This window comes from Triticum urartu, chromosome 2 (genome assembly GCF_003073215.2).
Source record: "Triticum urartu cultivar G1812 chromosome 2, Tu2.1, whole genome shotgun sequence".
Taxonomy (NCBI): Eukaryota; Viridiplantae; Streptophyta; class Magnoliopsida; order Poales; family Poaceae; genus Triticum; species Triticum urartu.
Genome location: NC_053023.1, coordinates 45,042,777 through 45,055,497, shown reverse-complemented (window position 1 = coordinate 45,055,497; position 12,721 = coordinate 45,042,777). Strand labels below are relative to the sequence as shown.

At 47.8% G+C, this 12,721-nt stretch overlaps 2 protein-coding genes across 3 annotated transcripts; one reads left to right on the top strand and one right to left on the bottom strand.

Annotated features, from left to right (window-relative positions):
- The first annotated feature begins 3,617 nt into the window (after window positions 1–3,617).
- On the top strand, window positions 3,618–4,462 carry LOC125540945. The gene has a single exon (XM_048704463.1). It carries the CDS (start codon window positions 3,668–3,670, stop codon window positions 4,142–4,144), a length of 477 nt encoding a protein of 158 aa, XP_048560420.1. The 5' UTR covers window positions 3,618–3,667; the 3' UTR covers window positions 4,145–4,462.
- A 2,925-nt stretch (window positions 4,463–7,387) lies between these two features.
- Window positions 7,388–11,102, bottom strand: LOC125535566 (importin subunit alpha-4-like). Of its 2 annotated transcripts, none has more exons than XM_048698630.1 (10): window positions 10,733–11,102; window positions 10,189–10,285; window positions 10,019–10,110; window positions 9,810–9,935; window positions 9,548–9,730; window positions 9,304–9,467; window positions 9,130–9,208; window positions 8,463–8,591; window positions 8,160–8,287; window positions 7,388–8,028 (listed from the first exon to the last, which is right to left on the bottom strand). In XM_048698630.1, exons 1-10 carry the CDS (start codon window positions 11,033–11,035, stop codon window positions 7,638–7,640), a joined length of 1,692 nt encoding a protein of 563 aa, XP_048554587.1. In that variant the 5' UTR covers window positions 11,036–11,102; the 3' UTR covers window positions 7,388–7,637. The 2 variants fall into 2 exon arrangements, with proteins under 2 accessions (XP_048554587.1, XP_048554588.1); XM_048698631.1 differs by having other exon boundaries at window positions 10,189–10,289; window positions 10,733–11,018.
- Between the last annotated feature and the right edge of the window lie 1,619 nt (window positions 11,103–12,721).

Here is a 12,721-nt window from a genome sequence, read left to right as displayed (position 1 = left end):
TGGGCAGGAGGAAAACGTTTCGCACGTCATTGACTACCACATCGAGATCACATTCTTCTTCATTTAATAGTTGTCGCGCCTATGCAACCCACCAGCTTCTACCAAAGCATCGACCCCCACGACCCCACCACCCTTCGTCTTAAATTACTTGTCTTGGATTAAAGACAAGTAAATTGGGACTGAGAGAGTATGTACTACTAGGGATGCAGGCGCATGTGTTCACAACCGTATTTTTTGGAGCAGCACAATTTTTAAAGCAGGGGCGCGCTACCTCATCTCCGGCCGTCACTCCGCAGGCTTCGTGGACATGTCCGCTTGCGTCCTTATTTTAGGCAGGGCATGTTTTTCTAAAAAGCCAAATGCTTAGATGCATCTCTAAGAGCAACTCCAATGGAGCGACCCATTTCGTTCGCGGCCGTCTGTTTGGGTCGGTGCGAACAGAAAAGGCGGCCCAACGCGCCAACCTAAACAGACGCGCGTCTGTTTTTCGTCCGCGTGAGATCCATTCCCGGCCCATTTTTTAGCCTGATTTGCGTCGGCGCGGACGCGCGCGCTCGCCAACTCCTGTCCCTGGGCTGGCTGGTCTGTGGCATATTGGCCTCCCCTCTCACCCCCCCCCCTCCCGGGCCAACAAGCAACCCTCGCCCCCGCCTCCTCCGTCACCGACGTCGCCGCCCATTGTTGCCGGCGACTCTTCCAGCTGCCGCCGCCTCCACATCCGCCCAACAACGCCGCCCCTGCCCCCAGTCGCCCGTCACGGTCATTTTACCGCCGGGGAGCAAACTGGTTCCCGCTGCCGCTTCCCCCAACGCCCAGCCACCCCGCGACCAAGAAGACGCCTCGCCGCCCCCGTCCCATACGACCGGCACGCTCGTCGGACGCCGTCACACTCAGAGGACGCCGGCAGGGCAGCTAGCTGGTCTGTGGGCGCCGCGTCTCCCCTCGCCGGCCGTCTCCTTCTTTGACGCCCGCAAGCTGTTCGACAGTTTGCCAAGGTACGAAAAATGGACTCCGCCGACGAGTTCTTTTTCCATAATTTCCTTTGCGACTCCGACGATTCGTCGTCCGACGACGAGGAGGAGATATTGGTTGCCGTCTTGGTCCATCACCACCTGAACAACCAGCGGCCGTTGTTAAGTGGCTCCATTCCGGGCCACCTTCCGGCGTTGAATCGTAACCGAGAGAGCGGGCATTTCCTTCTCTGGAAGGACTACTTTGATACAACAAACCCGTTGTTCAAACATCACAAATTTCGACGCCGGTTCCGTATGAGTAGGCATGTTTTCAACCGTATTAGAGAGGGAGTGGACGGCTATGATGACTACTTCGAGTGCAAAGAGGATGCCGTCGGTAAGATTGGTTTCTCCTCTTATCAGAAATGCACTGCCGCCATCCGAATGCTTGCATACAGAGTGCCCGGTGATCTCATTGACGAGTACATCCGTATGAGCGAGTCTACATGCCTAGAGTCCCTATATAAGTTCTGCAAGGCTATGATTGCTGTGTTTGGCCCTGAGTACTTGATAGAGCCGACAGCTGAAGATGCAACCCGTTTGTTGGTGATGAATGCCAGCAGGGGCTTCCCGGGGATGCTTGGCAGTATAGACTGCATGCACTGGGAGTGGAAGAACTGCCCTTCTACTTGGCAAGGGCAGTATAAGGGACATGTCAGGGCTTGCACTGTCATACTAGAGGTCGTGGCGTCTCAAGATCTCTGGATCTGGCACTCTTTCTTTGGCATGGCTGGATCACACAAAGATATCGACGTGCTTCAGCGCTCGCCGGTGTTTGCTAGGCTTGCCGAAGGCAACAGCCCACCGGTGAACTTTACTGTCAACGGTCACAACTACGACAAAGGGTACTATTTGGGTAACGGTATCTATCCTCAGTGGACCACTATTGTCAAGACAATACCCAACCCCGTCGGAGAGAAAAGAAAAAGATTTGCCCAAGAGAAAGAGAGTGCAGAAAGGATGTCAAGTGTGCCTTTGGTGTTTTGCAATCTCGATAGGGCATCGTCCAGTATCCTGCTAATACTTGGAGCACGCAGAAACTATGGGAGGTGATGATTGCTTATGTGATCATGCACAATATGATCGTAGAAGACGAGCGCCCGGAACGTCTGTACGATCAAGGCTTTCAGTTTCAGGATGAGAATGTTGTGCCTGAGCATGGAGTAGCGGCAACAATTGAGCAGTTCACTCAGTTTCATGAAAACATGCGTGATTGGAAAACTCATGTGCAACTGCAAAATGATTTGATTGAGCATATGTGGACTCATGTTGGCAACCAATAGATGTATCTTCTTTTATTCGTTTGCAAAACTATGTGAAACATTTTTATTTGTATTTGGCCTGTAAAACTATACTATTTATTTGGGCGGCTAAATTATTTTTGTTTGTTAAATTTTCGTTTCACAATATGTTGTAATGCAAATCAATGTAAAATTGGACGGCCAGCCGGCCACGCCTGCACATATGGATCGACACGTTGGGCGTGCTGCCGACCCATATAAAAAACAGGACGGACACCGGGCGGGCGGCCGACCCAAACAGATAAAAAGCGGACGAAATCACCGTCCGTTTGAGTCGACCCGTTGAAGTTGCACTAAATGGTACTCCAAAAAGAGATACTCCATGTATTATCATTCGTATAAGACCAAAATGTGGAACTGTCTAGTTTTTTTTTTTAGGATTGGAACTGTTGTCATTTCACGGAGAAACAAAATGCGAGACGAACCGACTTTTTGGAGCATAGAATGCGTGTGTGGTGTATCACCATAAAGGGCCCAAGAAGGCATGCACAGACCAAGGCCCGCTGAACGGGACGGCTTGAGACTGGACTTGCGGAGTAGCAGCCCAGTACTGGAATGCGGAATATCCTTAGACCATCTTCAACAGGCGCGTTAAACTAGCGCCACGTCGAAAAATTCTTTCTTTTAGCGTGCGCGTAATCGGAATAGCTGCTCCAGCGGGCGTGTGAAAAACGCGCGCGCGGCATACGTAGTCCAGTATGCGGGCCGAAACGCAATCGCGCGCCGCTTATTTGCTGCGCCCGCTCCCGCGCGCTGGACTCTCGCGCGCTCGCTCGCACCTTCCACCCCCCCTCCAGCCGCGCCGCCGCCGCCGACCGCGCCACCCGGCGACCGTTCCGGCGCTTTCCCGGCCTATCCCCGCCCCGCGCGCGCTTTCTCCGGCCCCCCTCTAGGCCCGCCGCCCCCCGCGCGCGTTGTGTTTAATTGCACTATTTGTTGTATTGAACAATAAACTGTTTGTTTGAGTTGTAATAAACGAAATTAAACTATTTATTTTTGTTTGTTTTTTATTTTTTTGCTTTTGTTTTTGAATGCATATGTTGTTTGTGCGCGCCGCGCGCGCTGTATTTTTGCGCGTTGCTGGAGCGGCGCGCGCTGCATTTTAGCGCGGCTGCTGGAGCCAGCGCTGCACGCCACGCCAAACCAAGCGATACGCGTGCGGTATATGTGTTTTTTGTGCGCGGCGCTATCGGCGGCGCCTGTTGGAGATGCTCTTAAGCCCTAATAAATAATGAAGCTTCTCTGCCTATAAATACTCCCACGACCCTGAGCCATAAACCTCACCTCAAGCCAGTGCCAGCCTCTTTACTTCCCCGACTCAAGTCCTTCCTACCAAGAGCTAGCTACCTCGCCATGGCGTTCTCCAAGCCCCCCGCTCTCCTGCTGCTCGTTGCTCTGTCCGCGACCGCCATGCTCGCCGCCGGCCAAGGCTGCGGCGGCCACAAGGTGACGGTGCAGAACCTATGCGGCCAGGACCTGAAGCTGAGCCTCGAGGAAGTCGCGCACAGCGCGGCCCTCTTCCCCGACGGGTGGGTGCTCCCAGACGGGAAGCACGGGTCGTTCGACGTGTGCGCGTGGACGGGGGGCGTGCTTGCGCCCGGCGCTGCCGTGGCCAAGGTCCACCTGGGCCACGACGGCGGCGCGTACTACGAGGTGAGCACCCAGCAGTCGGGCCCCATCCGCGTCTCCGTCACCCCGCACGGCAGCCCGCTGCGGGGGCACTGCCCCACCGCCGGGTGCAAGGGCGGCGACCACTGCTTCGAGCACTCCGTCCCCGATGGCGACTGCCACGGCGTCATCGAGATGAAGATCGTCTACTACAAACAATAGGTCGATCGAATGGCCTTGCTAGCTGCTGCGTACCTCCGAGTGGTTTCCCATAATGTTGCAGTGCAGCTAGCTAGCTCGATCGTCAGTCGGTGTTGCATGCAGCTGTTGCCGGTGAATCTGTGGTGTGTTGGCGGTCACCGTCGTCGGTCGTGTAGTGTTGGATTTGCAGTTTAACTTTGTATTTGCAGAGATGCATGCATGGGCTTAGCTCAGATGCAAGTGTTTGGGTGTCATGGCTCGTGAGTCGGACACATGTACTAGCTACTGTTATTTCTACGTCTTTTCTACAGATGGTGAATTTTATTGGGTTAAAATAAAGCATCAAAAGGATACATAACACATTAAGCACACGTCTGGTCTCTACATAGATAGGATGCACACATCTTACATTAACACATACAAAAAGCATGTTAACAACTAACAAAGTCATATAAAGACCAAAGTTATGCATATGCGATGAAAAAAAAAGTCCCAAGACGATCAGATTAGCGATCGGCACACTGCCACAATGACCATATCTGCACAAACCATCTCATGACATCACATGGACGACGAGATTCTTCAACAACAATGCTTTCGGGAAGGGGGCGACACTCAAACGCCACCATCATCAGATTCAACCATTAAGGCTAGAATCTAAGTTTTCACCCTAAAGAATCAATCCGAACAAAGCCCAACAATGCCTTCAACAAGCTAACGACGTAAAAAAAATTGTCATTGTTAGATATAACCAGCTCGGCTCAAACCTAGGCTTTCATCCTGAAACTTGAGATCGACTGCTCGAATACATCTGCATCACATCCAACGACTTCCTTTGATACCTAACCAAATGAACCGGTTAGTTTAGTTAATTGTTATTTGTGTGGTTTCTAGTATATCACCAACCGCTGGCTCCTCGGTTTGTTGGTACTTAGAAACTCTAGCGGAGTTGCCAAAACTGCAATATCCATTAATTGTTACTTGGAGTCTATATTTGATGTATCCATAATCATGTGATCCACTTGTCAATGGGACATTTCTTTTTCCCACCTCGAAGCCATCCCACGTGAGGTAGGGTAGGGGTCACCCGAAGTTTCCTTCGCACCACATGTAAATACGCGTAACTGCCATATGGAACGAGCTCTACATGGCAGTCTCGAGACGCCATGTATGATGACAGGGTCAGGGAGGCCATATATGAAGGTTGTTTCATAAATTATGGTGATCCTAACAAGATGATGACCAATTCAAAAAAAGAAAGAAAGATGATGACTCTGATAGAGTATCTATTTGACCAACATTTCTATTAAAACGGTTGACAGTCGGGCTAACATAACGACTCGGCTAGAGTTGATTTTACTGAACAAGGAACACCCGGCCCGACTTTCATAACTTGTAAACGACATGTCAATTATATAAGGAATAGAGTGTTTTACCGTCAAAAAAACAAAAAACACCCGGCCTGACTTGCACTCTTTCTACGCCTTGATTGTTGGTTGGTTTTAGTCCCATTTTTTCCGTTGTGGAGTAGACCGTGTATATATGTATTGGATATCCATACTTGGACTTCATTTGTTTTTAATCATCGTAGCATTTGATAAACAGCTGCACACGGTAGCTAGGGTACAGAAAAAGCCCTGCTTGGTATTTGGTAATGCCACCAATCTTCATGTGTTTGAACGCCAATTTGGATCTGTTGCTTATGTCCATGAGTTGAGAAGTTAAAATTTGGAAACCCGCAACCTAAGCACGATGCTTCGTTAAGTGTATGCCGACATGTTTGGTTTACCTCTCCCTATGACACTGCTTGGGCATCCGTAAACATTTTGATTAAAAATCAATAAAGCTTTGCAGGGTTGTGTGTACTAGGCGGTGCCGTCCTGCTCCGGTATCCCATGCGTGCCCCTGTCGTCCTGCTCGTCAGCGAGATGCCTGACCCTGAGGTCTCACCACACAGATCTCCATGCACATCCACATATTTACTTACTAGTACAGTACTGAGTACCAAAGAACAGTTTTCTTTTGGTATCTACTCCGAGATTAACGATGTGTTTAGAGGAGAGGAAATGGGCTGGTTCAGTGTTGTTTGATGTCTTGATGCCGACCCAAGGAACTAGTTCTCTCTATCGAAAAAAAAGGAGAGACCAGTATAGGATCAATATTTTTGAAGATACAAAGCATGTTTAAACGTGGTTAGTTGCAACATTACAAGTACCAAATCTCCATCACACACACACAAAAAAAAAACAAGTACCAAATCATGTGGATTTTTTTGTTATTGTCTGATGGTATTTTTCAAATCCCTTTTTTTAGTTGATGCTTCTTTTTGACGGGAAACTTTCGATCTATTCGTTTTTAATCATGTCAGTGCAGTGAACACTGAAGGGAGCCGAAGGCGCGCCATCGCCATCACCCCTCCCTCGTCGGAGTCAGACACAACTTATTATAGTAGATAGTCGAAAAGTCGTCATGCTAAGGCCCCGTAGGACCAACGCACCAGAACACCAACCGCCGTCGAAGAAGAGAAGGTTAAATCGGAAGAATCCAACCTGAAGACACATGAATAAAGACGAACAAAGAGCGAACGCGGGCAGATCCATCAAAGACAACCACTGACCGAATCCCGCGAAATCCGCCGGAGTCACACCTCCACACGCCCTCCGACGATGCTGTAACCACACCATATTTGTCAGTTCTATGTTATTAGTATGAATGTATGATACTAGTATAAGTTACTCCTCATTATGACCAGCCTCACACGATTGCACACACTTCGATTGCTCGAAAAACATAACGAAGGCCGGTGACACAGTACTACTACGAGACAACACAAGATTTTCTTTCTATGGTACGTTCTCCAACGCCATCGGTTTCCCACAACCGCATGCAAGATCAAGCCGGGCACTCGGTCCACACGGTTCAGTTCACACAGGCGTCGACCTTCAGCTGACAAATACGGTGTGGTAGCTGGGATGTTGATGTCGGCCTACATCGTGATGAGGGCTCGTCACTTGAGAAACCGATAGCCAGCCGCGTGCTCGATATTTCAGAGACCCATACTACTCTGCTACTAGGGAAACAACACTTTTAACTTCTTGTAGCAATCACATGTACCCTCTGTTCTTAAACGGAAGACGTTTTTGTAGTTCAAGAGGTAGTATCAAATTGCAGGGTCATTCGAATACAGGTTCAGTTACAAGGATCTCACCGAGCCCCCAGGATCAGTTCCTCAATCACTCCCACTGACAGAAGGCTGAAGGCACGTGTCAAAACATACTTTACATTTCCTGCTCACCATTCCCAGATATTTTTTTTCCCATCAAATTTGGATTGCTTACCACGTATTCCACGCATTCACAGATTTTCAGTTCTACTGCATAGTACAGACATTTCACGAGAAAAAATTTCACACCGATAAATATCTCTCTATGCTGGCCACGATCACATGAATAATTTGATATTTAATCATGCGAGGAAGGATTTAGCTCCTAGAGCAATGCAGAGTCGTCTAGGATCACTCGGTCCCATCTGCGCTGGGCGCTGGTACCGGTGGCTGTGCGGCATCTTCTGGCACCGTCTCCACTTTCTCTGCAGAGCCATCTTTGGAAGCCGGCAAATTTACGTCGTCGCTTACTTCCTCATCCCAATACCTCTCGAGCAGCTTCATGGCTAATTTGTAAACCACATCATTGTCAAAATCCTGTAGCTCTTCTAAATTGTCCAGGCCACCATTCTCCAGAATAAACTGCGCGTATGGGTTCGTCACAGATTCATTGCCCTGCTTCCCAATCTCACCCTCCACGAGTATATTTTGGAGACCTTCCAGACACGTGTACACAAGATCAACATCTTGGTACTTGAGGACATTGCAGAGTGGCTCCAAACATCCCCGGCTCACCAAATATCTGCGGCCAGAAAGTGAAAAATTCATCGCAAAGCACTTGGCTCAACATCATGCGCATACAAAATAATGAAAGCAAGAACATTCAAATTGCGTGTGAACTAGCACGCAAGATAACCACTGGTTAAGACTTACTGGATTTGATCGCTTGAACCACCAGAGGCAGCATTTGATATAGCCCAAGCAGCTTCCTTCTTTAGATCAGTTTCTGAGGTCTTTAGTAGGACAATGACATGGTTCATAACATCAGCATCAATGACTGCCTGTCAAAAGAATTACGAGTAAACCAATAGTAATAGTAATAACATAATGTGCAAGATTCAGTTGACATAGGGCAAAATACTACTAATGCAACTAATGTACATCCAGTTCCCTTCGACTGAACACAGGAGCCTAGCTTTATTGGATAAACACCAAAATCAGCATATAACTTGTTACCTGAATCTGATCCTTGCTGCCGGCGGTAATATTAGAAACAATTAGACAAGCTTGTTTCTTGATGATCTTTGGATAATTTCGCGCTAATAACTGGGCTAAGCAAGGAAGAATGCCCTGTTCTACTATGACCTGAAAAACATTATTGCACAGGTTCAACACACCAAAATAAACACCGGCTAGGCATTGTAGCAAACAATAGACAATATATATAAATTTCTGACAGCGACACACATGCAAACTACAATAAATAGAAAGCATTTTATGTCAGAGGCATGCAGAGCTCCCCTAAGGTTTCACAACTTCATACTGCATGGAGTGTGCATGAATTGGTCGCAATATGGGCATATGAACTTGCAAAGTATGAAATCAGTGAGGCTGGTACCGAACAGTGGTGTTAGAGGATGAACAGCTGGTGAGGTTTATTGAGGAATTAAATGATCTAGTCAGACTCCAGTAATGTAAATATGCAATATTAGGTACAGTCATTGCAGCTAATGTAAGATGAACTTCGGGCAATAGAGCAAACACCACCAACCCCACCTGCCAATTCAGCCAACTACATAGTCGGTTCCTCTGATCTCGTTGTTGCAGTTAACTGACAATCCATATTGGTTAAATAAAGGATAATAACAAACAAATAGTATAGGTCTATACAAATTTAACCAACCTGCACTTGAGTATCATCTCCAGCAGAAATTCTTGCGAGTGACGTAATGACAGGGAGAAGAATATTAGCTGACGCATGCCTAAAATCAGGACAAAAGAGTGTTTCATATGATGAGTCATGAGTGGTTTTTCCTCATATGTGGAAATGCATATAAAACTGATTCCACCAACTTACATCAGAAGTTTTACAAGTTGAGGGCATACACCTGCATCTAATGCATCTTGGATGCCACCTTCCACACCATCGCATATATAATAAAGAGCCCAGCATGCATCTGCCAAGATCTTCTCATCAGCGGAATGGATAAGAAGGCTAATTATTTCCAGTATTGGTTTCACCTGCAATGATCAACCAAAATAGATTCAGCAAATTATTTGTTCACATGTTAACTAGGGAATATAATCATACAGAGACCCACTTGTACTTCAGCCGGTAATTTCCCAAAACAAAGGTTTGACAGTGCCCATGTGGCAGTCCTAAGAACTGAAACTTTCATGTCTTCTTTAAATTGAGCAAGTAATGGTGTAACAGCGCCATGATCAAGAACAATCTCTCTGCAGCTAGGCATGTCTGCAGCTATATTTCCAAGGGCCCATGTAGCCTGCTTAACAACAGAACCAACAATATAAGTAACAAAGCCATTTCAAAAACAATGTACCGACGGAGTATCATTCTTTGACCTGGTGTCTGATATTAGCATCTGGGGATTCTAAGAGCTCTACCAGCCTTGGAACAGCACCACACTCTGCAACTAGCAGTGTATAATCAGACGCAGCTATGTTGGTAAGCACCCATGCTGCTTCCATCTGCAAAAGGTATACCCAGTATAAGATTGTTTACAGAGAAAAACAAAGGGAAGAAACAAAAGAGAACAAACAGACGGCCATACTTGGAGCTGAGGAGGTCTTTGTCTTGAAAGGAACTCAGCAAACCTTGGCAGGACATCCGCTCTAATGATTTTTATCATGGTTGAGTTCTTCCCTACGGATATAACAATAACAAGTTAATCTTTAGCCACACACAAAAGAAATGGCATCTCACATTAAACATGTCAAGTACCGTCCGAGAGAAGTTTCCTGAACTGGACTGTGGCTTCCAGCTGAGTAGCTGTGTCATCTGACCAGACTTTATCGACCATTTCTGATAGGCCTTCAAGCTAACTGGATACAAGAAACAGAATAAGGAAATCTGGAAAGAAAGATAAAGAGTGCGCACCACAAGTAATTCCTGCATTGTGACAAAAGAAAGGATCTGATTCATCGCATAAACAGTTGACATTTGCCAAACCATAGGAGTAACTTGTCACGGGCTCCTTACAGTTCACATTTTCAAAAGCAGGCAGATAACTAGCCAAAATCTATATACTACTACTAGTGACTAGTGAGTAGTAAGTGTGTTCATCAAAACATGGCAGTGAGAAAAATCATGTAGTAATCATCTATTCTGTTGGAATTATCTTTTGCGCGTCATCTGTGGCTTCAAATATTACAGAGGTCTCCAAATTCTCAGCATGAATAAATTTCAAACATATGGTGGCAAATTACATTTTCTTACAACGACCAATGCGAAAACACTGGCAGAGTTAAAATCCTAAGTACCGCACCTCAGCGTCGGCGGCGGCCCGCAGAGCTTCTGCGGGGGGCGGAGAGGGCGCAGGCGAAGACGGCTCGGAGGAAGGAGGTGGCGCGGTGGCGTCTGCGGCCGCATCGGAGGGAGGCACGACGGGGGCGGGGGCAAGGGTGGGCTCCTCGCGGCGGCGCTTGAAGAGGCCGGCGTCGCGGTTGCGGCGACGGAGGGCGAGGAGGCGGTCCTCGCGGCGCCGGCGCGAGCGGGCGGCGTCCACGCCCGGCGGCTTGTACGCGCCGCGGCGCGCCTCGTCGGACGGCCGCCGTGGGACGCGCGGCATAGCTGCGGGCGCGGCGAGGTAGGCTCGGGTCGGGCTCTGCTTTCGTTTCGGGCCGGTTCCTGTTTGAGGAGCTGGTGCGGTCGGAATATGCTCGTGGTTTTTTCATTTTTTTAGACAACCTCGCGAAGTTTTTTATTAAAACGTCACAATGTTTACAGGCACGAATGAACAAAACAGGGCGGCCAACCCCGAAGGATAAAGTATGCTTCGCCAAGTTGTGAGTTTCAAAATTCGATCAACGGACTATCTCATGTATAATGGCGCCATAGCCCGACGAATTTTTCTTCTTCAGATCGTCTACCACCACCTTGCAGTCGGATGCAACATGTACTCTCCTCTGATATAAGTCATCTGGCAAAGCTAATGCCTCCCTGATGGCCAGAGCCTCAAGGGTTTGGGGATCACCAATGTACCTGAAGAACATCGTTGAAGCTCCCAGGAACGTTCCATTGGAGTTCCTGCATACCGCCCCCACAGCTCCGTACCTTGCCTGACCAAACAATGCCTCATCTACATTCACCTTGACACTCCCCTCAACTGGAGCCTGCCATTGTGTCAGTCTTGCTTGCACCACCGCTGATGGTCTATGTGTTATCCCATTGACAATCCGGAGATCTGTGAAGTAACTAGTAATAAACCCATTAATAGCGTGAGGTGACTTGTAAATATCCCGATGGATCGCCTTTCTCCGTGCTCCCCAAATGGCCTAGATGGTAACAATCAGCTCACAAAGTTGTTGATGTCTAGTATTTCATGTAACCCAAACGGCCACTCCTTCGGATTGATCTCCTACCTCTCCACCAGGTGTTGTACTAACTCTTCCGGTGCTAAGGCCCACACGCTGCTCGACATCGGGCAGGTTAATAGAGCATGTCTCCATGTGTCAATAGCCCCGCAAATAAATCAAGTCTCCTATGTCGCCATGTTACGATGCTTCAAAAGTTCATCGGTTGGCATAGACTGTCTCGACAAACGCCACACAAACATTCGCAGCTTTGAAGGAACCTTTATATGCCAAATACTGCTCCATTTGTTTTTCTCTTGCTGATCACTAGACGGTCCCTCCTCTTCATTTAGCCAGGCTTCCTGGTCCAACTTTGTCTTTAATATCATTCTGTATGCCGATCTCACACTGAAAACTCCTCTGTTCTCCTCATGCCAGGCCCAGAAGTCATCAACATTGCATATACACAATGAAATCCGAAGAATCTTCTTGGCGTCAAAGTGTGTAAACGCCGCCCGAACCAGGCCCTCCTTCCACAATGCAGAAGAAGCATCGATTAACTGGGCGCACCAAAAAAACAGCGTTCGGGCTGCCCGAACCAGGTCCTCCTTCCACGATGCTCGTGGTTTTTTCATGCCACCGCACCGTATCCATTCGCGATGCACAAATTTGAACACGCAAATGTCCGTGATAAGCAATCCAAACTACTCGACGTTTACAATATGAGATTGATGGAGTATTAAAAAATCCATCTTGTTATGGTTTTGCTACTCAGTTTTTCATATATGAGAAAATGGTAGGCAGGTGTGCTCTTTTCTCACTTTGATTTGAATAAAATCCCCTCCTTCCATTCCAAGTCTAGATTGTCGGAATGTTTTATTCCAATCGTTTTCTCTGCCAACTTTCTCCTAATATGCTTTTTCGGTCTATGTGGGATCCAAGCGGGACGGTTCGAAGTAAAC

Excerpts from the sequence above, each read along its gene's own strand:
- LOC125535566 (XM_048698630.1), bottom strand. The coding sequence starts at position 11,035 with ATGCCGCGCGTCCCACGGCGGCCGTCCGACGAGGCGCGCCGCGGCGCG. Across the intron at positions 10,286-10,732 it reads GGGCCGCCGCCGACGCTGAG|CTTGAAGGCCTATCAGAAAT; the intron begins GTGCGGTACTTA and ends GTATCCAGTTAG. Across the intron at positions 8,288-8,462 it reads GCAGCAAGGATCAGATTCAG|GCAGTCATTGATGCTGATGT; the intron begins GTAACAAGTTAT and ends TTCTTTTGACAG.
- LOC125540945 (XM_048704463.1), top strand. The coding sequence starts at position 3,668 with ATGGCGTTCTCCAAGCCCCCCGCTCTCCTGCTGCTCGTTGCTCTGTCC.